The sequence below is a fragment of the Eubalaena glacialis genome, chromosome 5 (genome assembly GCF_028564815.1).
Source record: "Eubalaena glacialis isolate mEubGla1 chromosome 5, mEubGla1.1.hap2.+ XY, whole genome shotgun sequence".
Lineage (NCBI taxonomy): Eukaryota > Metazoa > Chordata > Mammalia > Artiodactyla > Balaenidae > Eubalaena > Eubalaena glacialis.
This window is the reverse complement of record NC_083720.1, coordinates 26,289,396-26,302,250: the sequence shown is the minus strand read 5'-3', so window position 1 is coordinate 26,302,250 and position 12,855 is coordinate 26,289,396. Positions and strand designations below refer to the sequence as shown.

General features: G+C 36.1%; 1 protein-coding gene across 3 annotated transcripts in view; it reads left to right on the top strand.

The window, feature by feature from the left end:
* Nucleotides 1-12,249, top strand: part of UGT8 (UDP glycosyltransferase 8) — an 83,473-nt gene extending 71,224 nt beyond the window's left edge. For all 3 annotated transcript variants that reach the window (XM_061191137.1, XM_061191135.1, XM_061191136.1), the window contains 4 exons: nt 3,096-3,238; nt 4,690-4,766; nt 7,322-7,541; nt 11,652-12,249. In XM_061191137.1, coding sequence (XP_061047120.1) covers nt 3,096-3,238; nt 4,690-4,766; nt 7,322-7,541; nt 11,652-12,015 — 804 coding nt within the window. In that variant the 3' untranslated portion in view covers nt 12,016-12,249. The remainder of the gene's footprint in view (nt 1-3,095; nt 3,239-4,689; nt 4,767-7,321; nt 7,542-11,651) is intronic.
* Nucleotides 12,250-12,855: the final 606 nt, after the last annotated feature.

Sequence of the window (12,855 nt, the reverse complement as noted above, 5' to 3'; positions counted from 1 at the left end):
TCAGCTTTTCAAGTTCCATAACAATCCTTTTGGAATGTAGGCTGAGGATGCATTGAACTTAATTTTATAAAAAATCAGCATCTTCATAACTTTGATGTTTCCTTCCCAGCCCATGTTACATCTCTCCATTTGAATAGATTTTCTTCTTTGTCCTTCGGTAAAATTTTCTTGTTTTCTTTATGTGCATCCTTAGGTTTGCTCTAGTCTTAAATATGTATTATTTTTGTTGATATTGTGAGGGGTTTTTTTTCAGTCCAATTTTTTAAGTTGGTATTTGCCCCAGGACAGGGGGTTTCTAAAGTACCTATATTTTTAACAGTGGTAAGTTTCTGGAATTGGGAATTTTTTTTTAACATTAATTACATGTATTATGAAGGGGGGGTTTAGTGAAGAGTTGTTATTAAATCAGTTTATATTTTATAACTGATGGGGTCTTAAATTCCAGAAAATACGGTATGTATATATAGAGTTGAGATGCCGCCTGGCCTTCCAGCCCTTTGGAGACCTAAGCACACTTTTTGTGAAGTTCTGGTTCCAAAGTCTTCACCATAAGTTGAGCAAATTCTAGATCCCTTCGGCCTCTGTCTCCTGCATCTAGTCATGCTACCAGAAGGTCACTGTATCAGCCAAACCCCAAACCCAGCCCCTTCTATGTTCCCATAAAACATCAGTCACACCAGACATTTTCTGAATTGAGGCTGCAGATTGGAGATCACAGATCACGGGGAGGGGTTACATCCCCAAGCGGCCCAGTGGCCCCTGCCCCTCACTCTCTCTATTCCGACCTCTCACTCCCCTGTTTCGTCTCCAGCTCAGGACATAGCAGTTGGGATATCACCTCGGGGCCTCACTCTCCCCTCTCAGCCAAGTGCGATATTATCTTCTAAAAATGCTGAGTACTTTCCCTGGAGGGAACCATAATGAATAAAATTTTCTCTATTCCCTTCCATACAAATAAAGATTATATACTTGACTATATTCTTGTTACGGCTAATGACTATGGTAGGAAAAAAGCTGGAAAAATAGGTTTATGGATTTCATTTTATATCATGCAAAACAAAGAACAAACATGTATACAAAGAGTCAGTTGAAACTCAAAGACCTTTTAAGTCCTCGGGGAAACAAAATTTAAATAATGTTATTCCCATAACGCTTACTATTTCTGAATGTAAACATTTTGTAAATGGCATTGACCCTGAAATTTTTGTCTTTAGAGAATTGGATAGTAGGTGATAAATTATTTGAAGACAAACCATAGGCAGAAAACACCATATGAATTCAGATTATTCTACTGTGCAGATTATTCTATTGTTCTAAGTATATCTGGCTTAAGACTATATATAAATCGAAAATTCTAAATCGGTTTGTTTTGTTTCTTACTTTGAATCTACAAGTTACGCTGTTAAATTTTCAGCACGTGATAGTCTTGGTAAATGTGGTAGAATATAAGTTAAAAGCTTTAATCCACAGTTGATATATTCTCGATTTCTTTTATATGTTCATAAACAAATAGAGTTTCCTGGAAAATGAGGTGTTTTGATAAGGTTTTCTTCCCTCCCAAATAATTACAGCCTATTTTACTCACTCAGTAGCTGGAAGGATGTACCTCCTTTCCATCATCACTCTTGGTCATATAATGACACTATTCACTAATTCATTTGAGGCATAAAATGTGGTCCCCTCTTCCCTGCTAAGAATATAAGTGTGATAGAGCCAGTTAACACAGATCTCATTAAGTGAGAAAAGGAAAAGAAAAGGGAAAGAAAGCAAAGAAAATAAAGACATAAAGAGGGCTAACATTCCATATAAATACTTAGTATTGAGCTATGTGGTGATGCCATTGCGATGATACTTCTTACTGTACTTCTTACCTCCCAGCTGCAAATCAAGTTACGCCAGACAGTGGTGTGAAATGCAAAGAGCACGGGCGACACAGTCGTCTCGGTAACTTCTTCATCCTGAACGGAGACCTACCAGGTCTGCGAGATATAACAGTGACAGCTTGCTCTGCACATTTTGAATACACAGTGGGTTTGTCCCCTGTTTCCATGACTATATTATGGCATAGGTGTTGCCAGTAGACAGCATGTTTGTTTTCCTCACAACGGAATTATGTGTTCTTCAAAGTGCTGTGGCTTTATTCATTTTTATATGGGAAACTGAAGCTCAGTGTCTTTGACAAAGACTTATTCAAAGGGATAACTTACCATAAAAACAAGCTGGTGCCTACAGAATAAAATAAAGCAAGGGTGGCATCCCTTAAAACGAACTTCTTTCATCTTCAGTTAAATCAATAATACTGGTAGAAATGTGTTAATGTGTCTTCCTATGAAATGAGTATTCCTGAAATTTGACAGTTGTCCCTATTTAACATCAGATATGCCATGGCCCCTTATCTATTAGCTGTAGATGGACATGTTTGAGAATTTAGCATTTTCCCACACAATGAGAGAAAGCTTCTGCTCAGAGATTTCCAGAACCCCTGGATGCCTCACTATACAGTATGCATGATTTCTATTCTGTGTGAGTTGAAGAAATAATTAGAGAAATAGTAAAACTTGTTAGGCCTATGGATGTTTGGAACTATTAGCTACTTCCTTCTCTTTCTCAGTCATTAATACAGTATGCTCTTCAGAAATGAAAATTATCAAACTTAGACCAAGATAAAATCAGCCCACTCCTAAACTAAAAGTCTCCCTGGGTGGGTGTGGGGGGGTGGTAGTTAATGTCTTTGTCATGTGTCTAATCTTTCACTTATGTCCTCATACAAATTTATCTGACCATGTTTTAAACATGAGTTTCAATTTTTTGTTTTTTACTTCTGTCTGAGTTCTTAGGTCATTAATTACTGATTTTTTGTTGTTGTTTATTGATCTTAACCACATTAACTCTCTGCCCTCCTTATTTTAGTTAACATCGTTCAGTGAAATATTTTTTTTAAAAAGCAGTTATCTAAAGGAAAATATTATATTATCTTCACTATTCAATTGTTTAAGAAAATTATCTGAAGGCTTTTTAAAAACTGGGCTGTGATGACACTGATTATGAACTGTATTACTCCTTCATAAAACTAACTGCCACATTTTGATTTGCAGGATCTCCAAAGGTGGGTAAATGGTGCTAATCAACATGGCTTTGTCCTGGTATCTTTCGGAGCTGGTGTCAAGTATCTGTCAGAAGACATTGCTAACAAACTGGCAGGAGCTCTGGGGAGATTGCCCCAAAAAGTGATTTGGAGGTAAGGTAATAATATAGATTGTTTCTTCACTCTTGATTTTCCATATCCTCTTACTTAGCCTGCAGGTCTGAGTAAGCACAGCCCATTGATTCCCTGGCAATATTACCAGGATGCCTTTGACTTTTCATTTTGTTTCTTAGTGTATCGAAATCTAAGGATTAACTTATATAATACTCTGTGATGGATAAAAAGACATCTAGCCCATAGCATAAAAAGAAGATCTGATGCACAATGATGTATTTTTGTGATGGGTGCATTTTTATGTTACCCTCATTTACCCTTCTATTATTTATTATCACTTAAAAATGTGTAATTGCATGCATTTCTATATACTCCTTCAAGTCAGTGTTGGAATGAGGAAAAAATGATGGATGAATGATTAAATAGGTAAAATATTTCATGGAACCTTTTGGGCTCCCACTTTGTCTATAAATGCTTTCAATTTCCTTTATCCAAGAGACCAGGCCTTTAAAAATACAGTAACTTGCCAGTTAATGCTAGTCAAAACAGACCCCACTTCTCTTGGGAGGCACTGCCAACATGTGTCTGTCTCTGGAGTTTCTAACCCAGTGTCTAAACTTGGATCTGAACACATATTTAGTGTGTATTTACTTAGTACCTGTCCCCACCATTGGGCTCTAGGGATACAGCAGTGATCAAGGTCGGCCCCAGTGTCAAGCCATTACAAGTAGGCTCTCAGTAATAGGGGGTTTTACTTTGTAACAACTGTGGGAGGATTAGTTCCTATTTCTCCTGGCTAAGCTATGAAATGGATACATATTTTATTGCAATGGTTTAAGACTTCTCCCTTTGGATTCCAGTCCTATTGGATTTCTTCTATTAGGCTTAACCCAGAAAGTGCCCCTTCTACTTTGTTTGGAAGAGTTTGTATCTGCTCATTTCAAACTCTTGCCATTCTCTCAGTTGATAAGCACTTTAGGGTTTATCTTTCAAAGATCAAGGCAGGAAACAGCCTAATTATGTCCTTTGCCCCACAGAACTGTCTCTGGGGCCCAGCTAGAGAAGAGTACTTCCTGCTTTCTTCCAATTCTCGAGCCTTCCCTCAGTTTCTGGGTGTCCAGATGGGAGCTATTGACTGCCCAGTGGTGGCCCTTGCTGGTCCTTCCTGTTTCACCTTCTAGGTGCTGGTAGAAAATGACTTTCTAGCATAGGGTCATTTGGTTGCTATTTCCCCCATCTCTGTGGATAGGTGAGGAGGGCTGAAGGAAAATAGATCTCAGTATAATCAGAGTGTTTATTTATCCCTCAGTCAGTGAAAATGTGAAAAAGAAACTGAAATTTTTGTTGTTACTAAAACATGGCTTCCCTCTTAAGAATATCAACGAGAGGTAATGTAACATTTATTTTAAATCCAAAAATTTAACCAGAGAGTTCACACCAGGAGTGAAGTGTGATTTTTTGGAAGATTCATAGTCTGGTGTAAATTTCAGGTTTTCTGGAACCAAACCAAAGAATCTGGGAAACAACACCAAGCTCATAGAATGGTTACCACAAAATGACCTGCTTGGTAAGTCAGTGACATGTGGGTGCTTACTTGGCTTTTAGATTTTAATTGTGTAAATGTGAGTTTTACACTTGAGTGGCTTATACAATACGTGTATGGTATATGATAGAATCATTATGTTATCTAGTGCGTTAAGTCCTAGATTTCAGACCAACAAGTCAAACCTTTAGTTATTGGCAAATAATTTTAAAGTGTAATCATTTAGGCCTATAAATTAAATTTTTTAGACCAGTCACAAATTTTAATTTTCTGAAAAATATACTTAATACTATATAAGCTAGTGATGAGTAAAGTTATACCTAGTTATGCCGATCAGCTAAAAGTAGTAAAATTAAAACAGTGAAAATTTAGATGTATGTTATAGTTTTACTACAGATGTATCCGAGAACCCAGAGAAATTTGAAATTATTCATTTGTTTGAAACCACAGAGAAGCAGGAAGCCAAAAACACAGTCAATTTATTTTAACTTTACTTGGATTATCTGCCTAGATTTTACCCTAAATCACTGGGCACTTTGGAACACTTTATTTCTTTTGATTTACTTATTTCTTGGGGTTCTGATCCTCAACTCAAAATTAAAATACCAATTATATGCATATCTTTTAAGATATCTGAATCTAAATCTAATTCTCTTTAATAAACACAGATAGTAAAATGTAAATTGTTTTATTCATTAAATCTCTAGGAAAATATAAGGCCATATTATCCTTTAAGATACTACTTATTAAGGAAATTATAAAAATGTTACTGATTTTGGCAATATCAACCATCATTTGTTCAATAATACTAATCTAACAGATTATGTAAAAGTAGCTTTAAGTTATATTCTTAAAAATAGACTTTTAAAGAATATCTTTTAGAAGCTAAATTGACCCCCAAAAACCTGCAAATTGAATTTTGTAACTAAAAAACAGTAAGAAAAACAGTAAGTATATATATAAATAATTCCTTTTGTTTATTATAAATGTTATTCTATAAATGGTAAAACTGAGAAAAAAATAATAAGAGTTTACCTTTTTTGATGTTTGTATTTTTTTTCTTTTTCTTTGTTATGTCTTTACCATTATGACTTCAGATTCCATAGAAGGTAGGAAGGAAGCAGTAAATTTAAACAAGATATCTTGACCATCAGCCATCTCAGTTCAGCAGGGGACACTGCTGTCTGGGAGCATCTAAATTGGTCTCATGGCTTTTTTTCTGCGAGGTTCTACAGCGAGGTGTAGCTACACCCAGAGGCCCTCCTCAAGTTCACATCTCTTCCGGGTTCCTCAGAATCTCAGCTCTCTGCCTTTTCTGAGATTAGCATCCTTTTTAACTCTAGCCATGACCTCTGTGGGTCCTCTGCTGGTTTCTAACTATGCTCAGAAGATTCCTCCAGGATGAGGAGCAGGAACCAAACCAGTGTGTCTCCCCTCCCCTCCTCTCATGACACTCCCCCCTGCTCTCCATACACCAGCTCTGCATTATTTTTCACTGCTGGGCTTGGTGATAATAAAGTTTTGTTCAAAGAAAAAGGGTCGGTTCTACTACTGAAAAGAAAGTTTGAAATCCACTGCGAGGGTAGATCCCTTAGTTGGGCTGAGTTGAGAAGCCGCTTGTGGGTCAGAGCAAGAGACACTGAGTGACCAGCCCGCTAGATGTTGAGGTGGGAGAGTCCTGGAGCCCCACTGAGACCCAGGTTCACACACAGTTCGTTTTTTTACTTGATGTATGTTTATTTTAAATGTTTGTGTTTTTGCAAGCTATAATTCCTTTCTGGCCGTATAGCACCTATCCTGAGTGCAGTGTTTCTTTGTCTTACACTTTTTATGCAAAACTTTCTGCTCAGAAGGAGGTCTGGATTTTTAAATACCTCATTAATGTTGATGAATTTTCTCTTTTATCTCCATGACAGCTAGATGTTATGTGATGTCCCATCTCTTACAACTAACTTTTGTAACTGTCTGTCCCTACGTGTTTTTATACCTAAAATGTAAAATGAGACCCTAAGATTGTGTAGCACAGATGCTGATGTGACTTGAATGTTGTAAATGCTAAGCACCATACAGTGTTCCTCTTTGGATAAGCACAGAAACTCTTCATGGACATCTGGAATCCAGCCCCACATTTTTACATATGTTTTTTTGCAAAGTGTGTTTGACTTTAATATAGATAAATGCTTGAGTAGCCAGAAAGTGGGTGTCTGTGTTTAGTAGAATGTGGTTGCCCCCTGGTACTTTTTGTCATTTCTTGCTTTCATTGATATCCTGTTAATTATTGGCCATTTGAATGCAGTTGATATTTGTGTTTTGGGAGAAGATACTGTGATATAATTCTTAAAGTTATAAATGTTAGCTTAAAAATGGCTTTTAACTGATATATATAAATCAGATAATTATGTATATAACAAGCATTGTCATTGGTATAGAGCAAGAATCTGTGAAACTGTGCCTTTAAAAATCCTATATCTGAAATGCATGTTTATTATAATATCAGCTTTTAAGAAATTTCTGGAAAATCTCTTCCTAGAATAATACACAATATTCTAAGTTGTTTTCTTTTTTTAATCCTTCCTTAGGGCATTCAAATATTAAAGCCTTCCTGAGCCATGGTGGTTTGAATAGTATTTTTGAAACTATGTATCATGGTGTTCCTGTAGTGGGAATCCCACTCTTTGGAGACCATTATGATACTATGACCCGGGTACAGGCAAAAGGTATGGGGATACTGCTAGAATGGAAGACAGTTACTGAAGGAGAGCTGTATGAAGCACTAGTGAAAGTTATCAATAATCCCAGGTAAGGTTTCAATTAATATTAAAGCAGATGAAATATATATACCACAGCACATTGTCAATAGCTGATTATTGCCAGTAGGTTGTTAATAAACCAATTATAGAAATATCCTTTAGATTCCTGTGTATAATGCCTTGTGCATGTTTCTGTCATTTGAAAAATAGAAATAGCAATCATTTGGCCAGCCTTGTATGACCTTGAATAATATTCTACCAAGGTTTGACAAACTAAGGAAAAACTACCATGGGAACCATTGGGTCCCTACTGTGTGTCCATTTTTGTGTCCTTTATCTCATTTTGATGCTCATAAAACTATATATCACCATTCTCCTTATTCATATTATAGAGATGAGGCACTTGAAACTCAGAGAGCTTACGTAATTTGCCCATAGTTACAAAGCTATTAGAGTAGGAATTTGAACCAGGACTGTCTGATTCCAAAGCTGGTGCTCTTGATACTGCCTGGTGCTGGGTTTCCCTAGTGCGGGGCGTCAATGAAATGCCGAGATTTTTTTACTCAGGTGAATGACTAGTCAGAATCTTTATTTTATTTTCTTTCTTAAATTCTTGATGTGTCTTGAGTTAACCCAGTTCACAACTGAGCCTGAAAGAGTAGAGAGTTGCCCTGTGTAGTTTTAAAACAAAGCAACAATATTTCCCATTTTTATGTGGCATTTAATTGATCTTGCCTTTCAAATGGCATTAATGTCTGAAGAGTGTAAGCTTTTTCTGTTTATACCCAGGGTAGGTGGCATAACACTAGACTGAGAAACGCTGCCGTATTCTAAGAAACAACCAACAATAAGAACAGTTCTTTCATATAAAGCGATGTAGCTTTTATGTAAAGGCTGGGTTCAAGTGCACTGCAGTTCATTATGCTGTCTTATGTGGGCTTAGAGGTGGCCTTCATGTGCTGACCCCTTAGAGGATCCAGTGTCTTGGTCACAGCTCTTGGCACTTGGATCACTATGTTTGCTGATCTGAGGTACCTGACTATGAGGTCCCTTCGTCTGTGTTCTGTAGCCTTTCTTTTAAAAGTCTAGTGTTTTTCAAAATGTGATGTTCTTAGGGAAGATGGTATGTATCATACAGGCTTTTAAAGGAAGATGTGTAAAATGCAGCCCTCAAGGAGAGTTTGTAGAGAGATAGTGGCAGAGCTGCCGAGATTGGGTCGGTTATGCAGAAAAAGCAAAAGTCTGGATTATCCACACAAAATCAGTCTGGCTGTGTTCTGTGAGGTGTAAAAGGGGCCACATCAGAGACCAGACTATAGTCTTAGGTCACACTGCGATTAAATCCCAGCTATGCCATCTTCAAGTATACATGTGTGCTTGATTTCAAAATAGGTTTTATTTTGTTCAGTGAATAAATTTACATTCTTCCACAAAGTATCCATATAAGATAAATAGTTATTTGCATATAACCCTTGAAAAGTTTAAATATTTAACTAAAGCCTTTTGCACATTCAGGGTAGGAAGATGTCTTTATTCATTGTAAAAATGACAATGATTCAGGTAGTATGTCCTTTGCTAAAAGTAATTATATGTGAACTTAAGGCATTTATCTTTATTTGTTTCAAATACATGATAATGTTCCATATTTAATATGCCATAATTATTGAAAAGGCTGATTTGATTCACTAATATTGTGTCCAAGATATTCTAGTTTAAACCAATAGTGCTAAAGAAGTATTACTTATTTCTTTTTTACTCAACTTAAACCATGTCTTCCTTCTTCCCATACTAGTTGTTTGGATTTATTTAATGAAAGCTATTGCTTTTGTTCTTTGGAAGGAATTCTTTTGAATCTGGAGATTTTATTAAAGCAAGTTGTAGAGAAAGATAGGTAGTTAATCCTTATGAACTTAACACATATCCAGCCCGTGGTTATTACTTTTGATAGGCGACACTTCCCCTTTTGTAAAATAAAATGTGCAAGTCACATGAGCCCCTTACAAGGTAATTTGTTTTATTAAAAGTAATTTTATCCAAGACATTCGAAAGGAGAGTTTAGAAGTGGCCTTAAGTGACCATTTTAATCACACTGTTCTTTTTTTTCCCCAAAACTTTATATTCCTACTGGAAGAAATTTTGAGTTGTAAAGCAAACTATACTGAAAGGACAATGCCACTTGCTACCTCTGAAAGGGAGAATCTTGGAAAATTGGGCTGGTTAGTGAGCAGCCAGCTTTATGAGTCTGCTCTTGGGGAGAAGTAAAGGTCTGAGTGATGAGTCCTTACTCCATATTCACGTAAGCTGAGGCAGGTAAGGACTGGCTCTGGACCAGTGAACCTATTGGAATTTCATAGGTGGCAATGAAGCCAGATTCCCTGCAGAAGGATCTTTGTCACATGCAGTCTGTTTAATCATCTCTAGAGAATGGGCCATATTCTCATGACATTAAGGTACCTGAGGACCAAGATTGTTTTTCATCCTCCTTCTTCTATGTTAAAATAGAAGGTTGAATTTCATTTTCTAAGATACCATGTTTCACTTCTGTATTTTAAAGATGCCCTTTTATCCTGTAAGAATTTTCTCACAAAACAGAGTAATCAAAAGTTTCTAATTTACCTTTTGCCATTGATTAGAAATAATGACAGATTACAAAGCAAGGCCTCTTAATAGTACAAGGAATATTACAAGGATGGCCTCTTAATATTTGGGTGAGGTTTTACACTTTTAAAGCAACTGGGTTTAATATATAACAGTAATTTTGTTGTAAGGCTAAGATGACAGAGAAAATGCTTTTTCTTTTAAAAATTTACTTATATAAGTATTCAAAATACAAGGAAACAATTAAAAATAACAATAGGTAACAACATTTTACAGTGTTCTATAGTTTTTTCACAAACTTTTCAACACATGGTAGACAGTATGGCTTAGGAGAAAGATCATGGACCCTGGGAGGCAGGAAATTATGGCCATGAGGGCAGTCTTTTGGATGATCTTCCCACCATCAGTCTCTTCCTTTTTTTAATCCTCTCCCCAAAGCTCTGGTTTAAAGCCAGTCTCTCTGATTTAATGGTCTTTGATTCTAAGAACAGGGCTGCATATCTTGTCATTCTGAACACACGCGAAGGAGACTCACGTTCCAATCTAACTTCCAGCCAAACACCCCTGTGCTACATACTCTTTCCAGATAAATTTGTTCTGGGCATACTCTTGCTCTCCCACCTTTATTACTTAGTTCACACTCTTCTCTTGGCCTAGCAAGCTTTCACATGTCCAAACTTTCGTTCCAGTATAAGGCACAGCTCGAGGGCCACACCCTCCATGATGTGTTTTGTAATCCTTCCATGTGGAAATTATTTCTTACGTTTGAACAATGCAAACTCTAATCAGAGATCCATGCTCAAAGGGGCTTTGTGCCAAAGATTGGCATATAAATGTACAGTTAAATATTTTAAATTAAAATGTTTACATTATATTTGATCACTTTTTGTGATGATCCTCTTTAGCTGATTTTTATCAATCATTTAAGAGTGTTTTCTTTATACGTATGTATATACATATACATATATGTATCTCTACTGCATATAATGTCACATATGGCTTCATAGTGTTTGTCAACTCCTTTTCATCTATTTACTAAATATAATAATCTCACTCTGTCACCTAGTGCTGTTTTAAATCAGAACAAAATTAAATGTCACTGCTAAAAGGAAAAGGTGTTGGGAGAAAATTCTGCATTTTTTTCCACCATCCCTCTGTTTTAGAATCTAATAAATTCACTCCTCTTCCTGGTTGAGACTCATTGATTAATAGTATTTAAAAGCATATGAAGAGAAGGATTACGTGTATATAAGAGGCATGGTCTAGTGTAGAAGGAGCATGGGATTTGGAGTCAGAAAACTTGAATTTGAATCTCAAATTTGTAATCATGGTCAGGTCACTTGGTCTCTCTGATTTTCATTTTCCTTATCTGTGTAAAATTTATTTTACTGCGTTAGTATAAAGTAATGTGTTGAAAGCACTTATCACAGTGCCTGGCACATACTAGGTACTTAATACAGGATAGCTATTTTTATTATTTTCCCTATTTTTAACTTTAGGGAGTTATGATCCTGAGCCTTGTAGCTACATGATCATTCTGTGTCTTACCTCCACCTCATAGCTACCGTCAGAGGGCTCAGAAGCTTTCAGAAATCCACAAGGATCAACCAGGTCACCCTGTCAATCGGACTGTCTATTGGATCGATTACATTCTCCGTCACAATGGAGCCCATCACCTACGTGCCGCTGTCCATCAAATCTCTTTCTGTCAGTATTTTTTACTGGATGTTGCCTTTGTGCTTTTGCTTGGTGCTGCCTTGTTTTACTTCCTGTTGTCCTGGGTCACAAAATTTATCTACAGAAAAATCAAAAGTTTGTGGTCTAGAAATAAGCATAGCACAGTTAATGGACATTACCATAATGGAATCCCCAATGGCAAGTATAAAAGAAATGGCCACATTAAACATGAAAAGAAGGTGAAATGAGCCAACAGCCCACCTGATAGTAACAAATCTGTTCAGTCATTGAATTTTTATTGCTATAATTTAGTCTAACAACTACTAAAAGGAAAACATCAGTAAACAATTCTAACACTCCCTTATCTGATCTTACTAATGAAATTCTGTGGAATTAAGATGGCTGTAAAAAGCACAAACCTAAAATGCAAAAATGTATTTTATTCGAATACTGATGCAGAGAGTTTTGGCACTGAACCTTTTAGAAGCCTTAATTATTCAAATCAGTTAAGTGACCATGTCAGACTTTAGTTTTAAGTCTTGATATATGTGTGTCCCAGATAAGGAATGGTTTCTTTTCTCTTAAAAAGATTTGTTTGTGTATGTATGGGTGTGTGTATGTGTGTGTATGTTTCCTAATTAAGATTATTTCAGCCAGCTGCTTGTTATATTTGTTGATGGTACAACACATTCAAGAATGAAATAGAAAGATGGTTAGAATACAAATGTTTCTCTTCTAGAATTTAATATATGGGAGCTCAGAACACTACCATGAAAGAACACTTTTCCCTCAAAACTGAATGCAGAGGAAGAAAATGAAAAGATAGATGACACTGGTTTTTGTACTTTTAGGTTTTTTTTGTTTATTCATTTTAGGTTTTTTGTTTTGTTTTAGTTTTACTTTTCTTACAGACTGTGGATACTTCTGGGGGAAAAAACATACAATTAAGTAAATGTATAAGTTGGTTGTCACGTTTTACTTCTATTTTCTCCCTACCAATAATTTGCCTCTGGGAGAATTTTATAGTTTTTTTCTATTTCATTTTAATGAATAACAGTATGTTAAATGTATAATTAAAACAAAGCAAC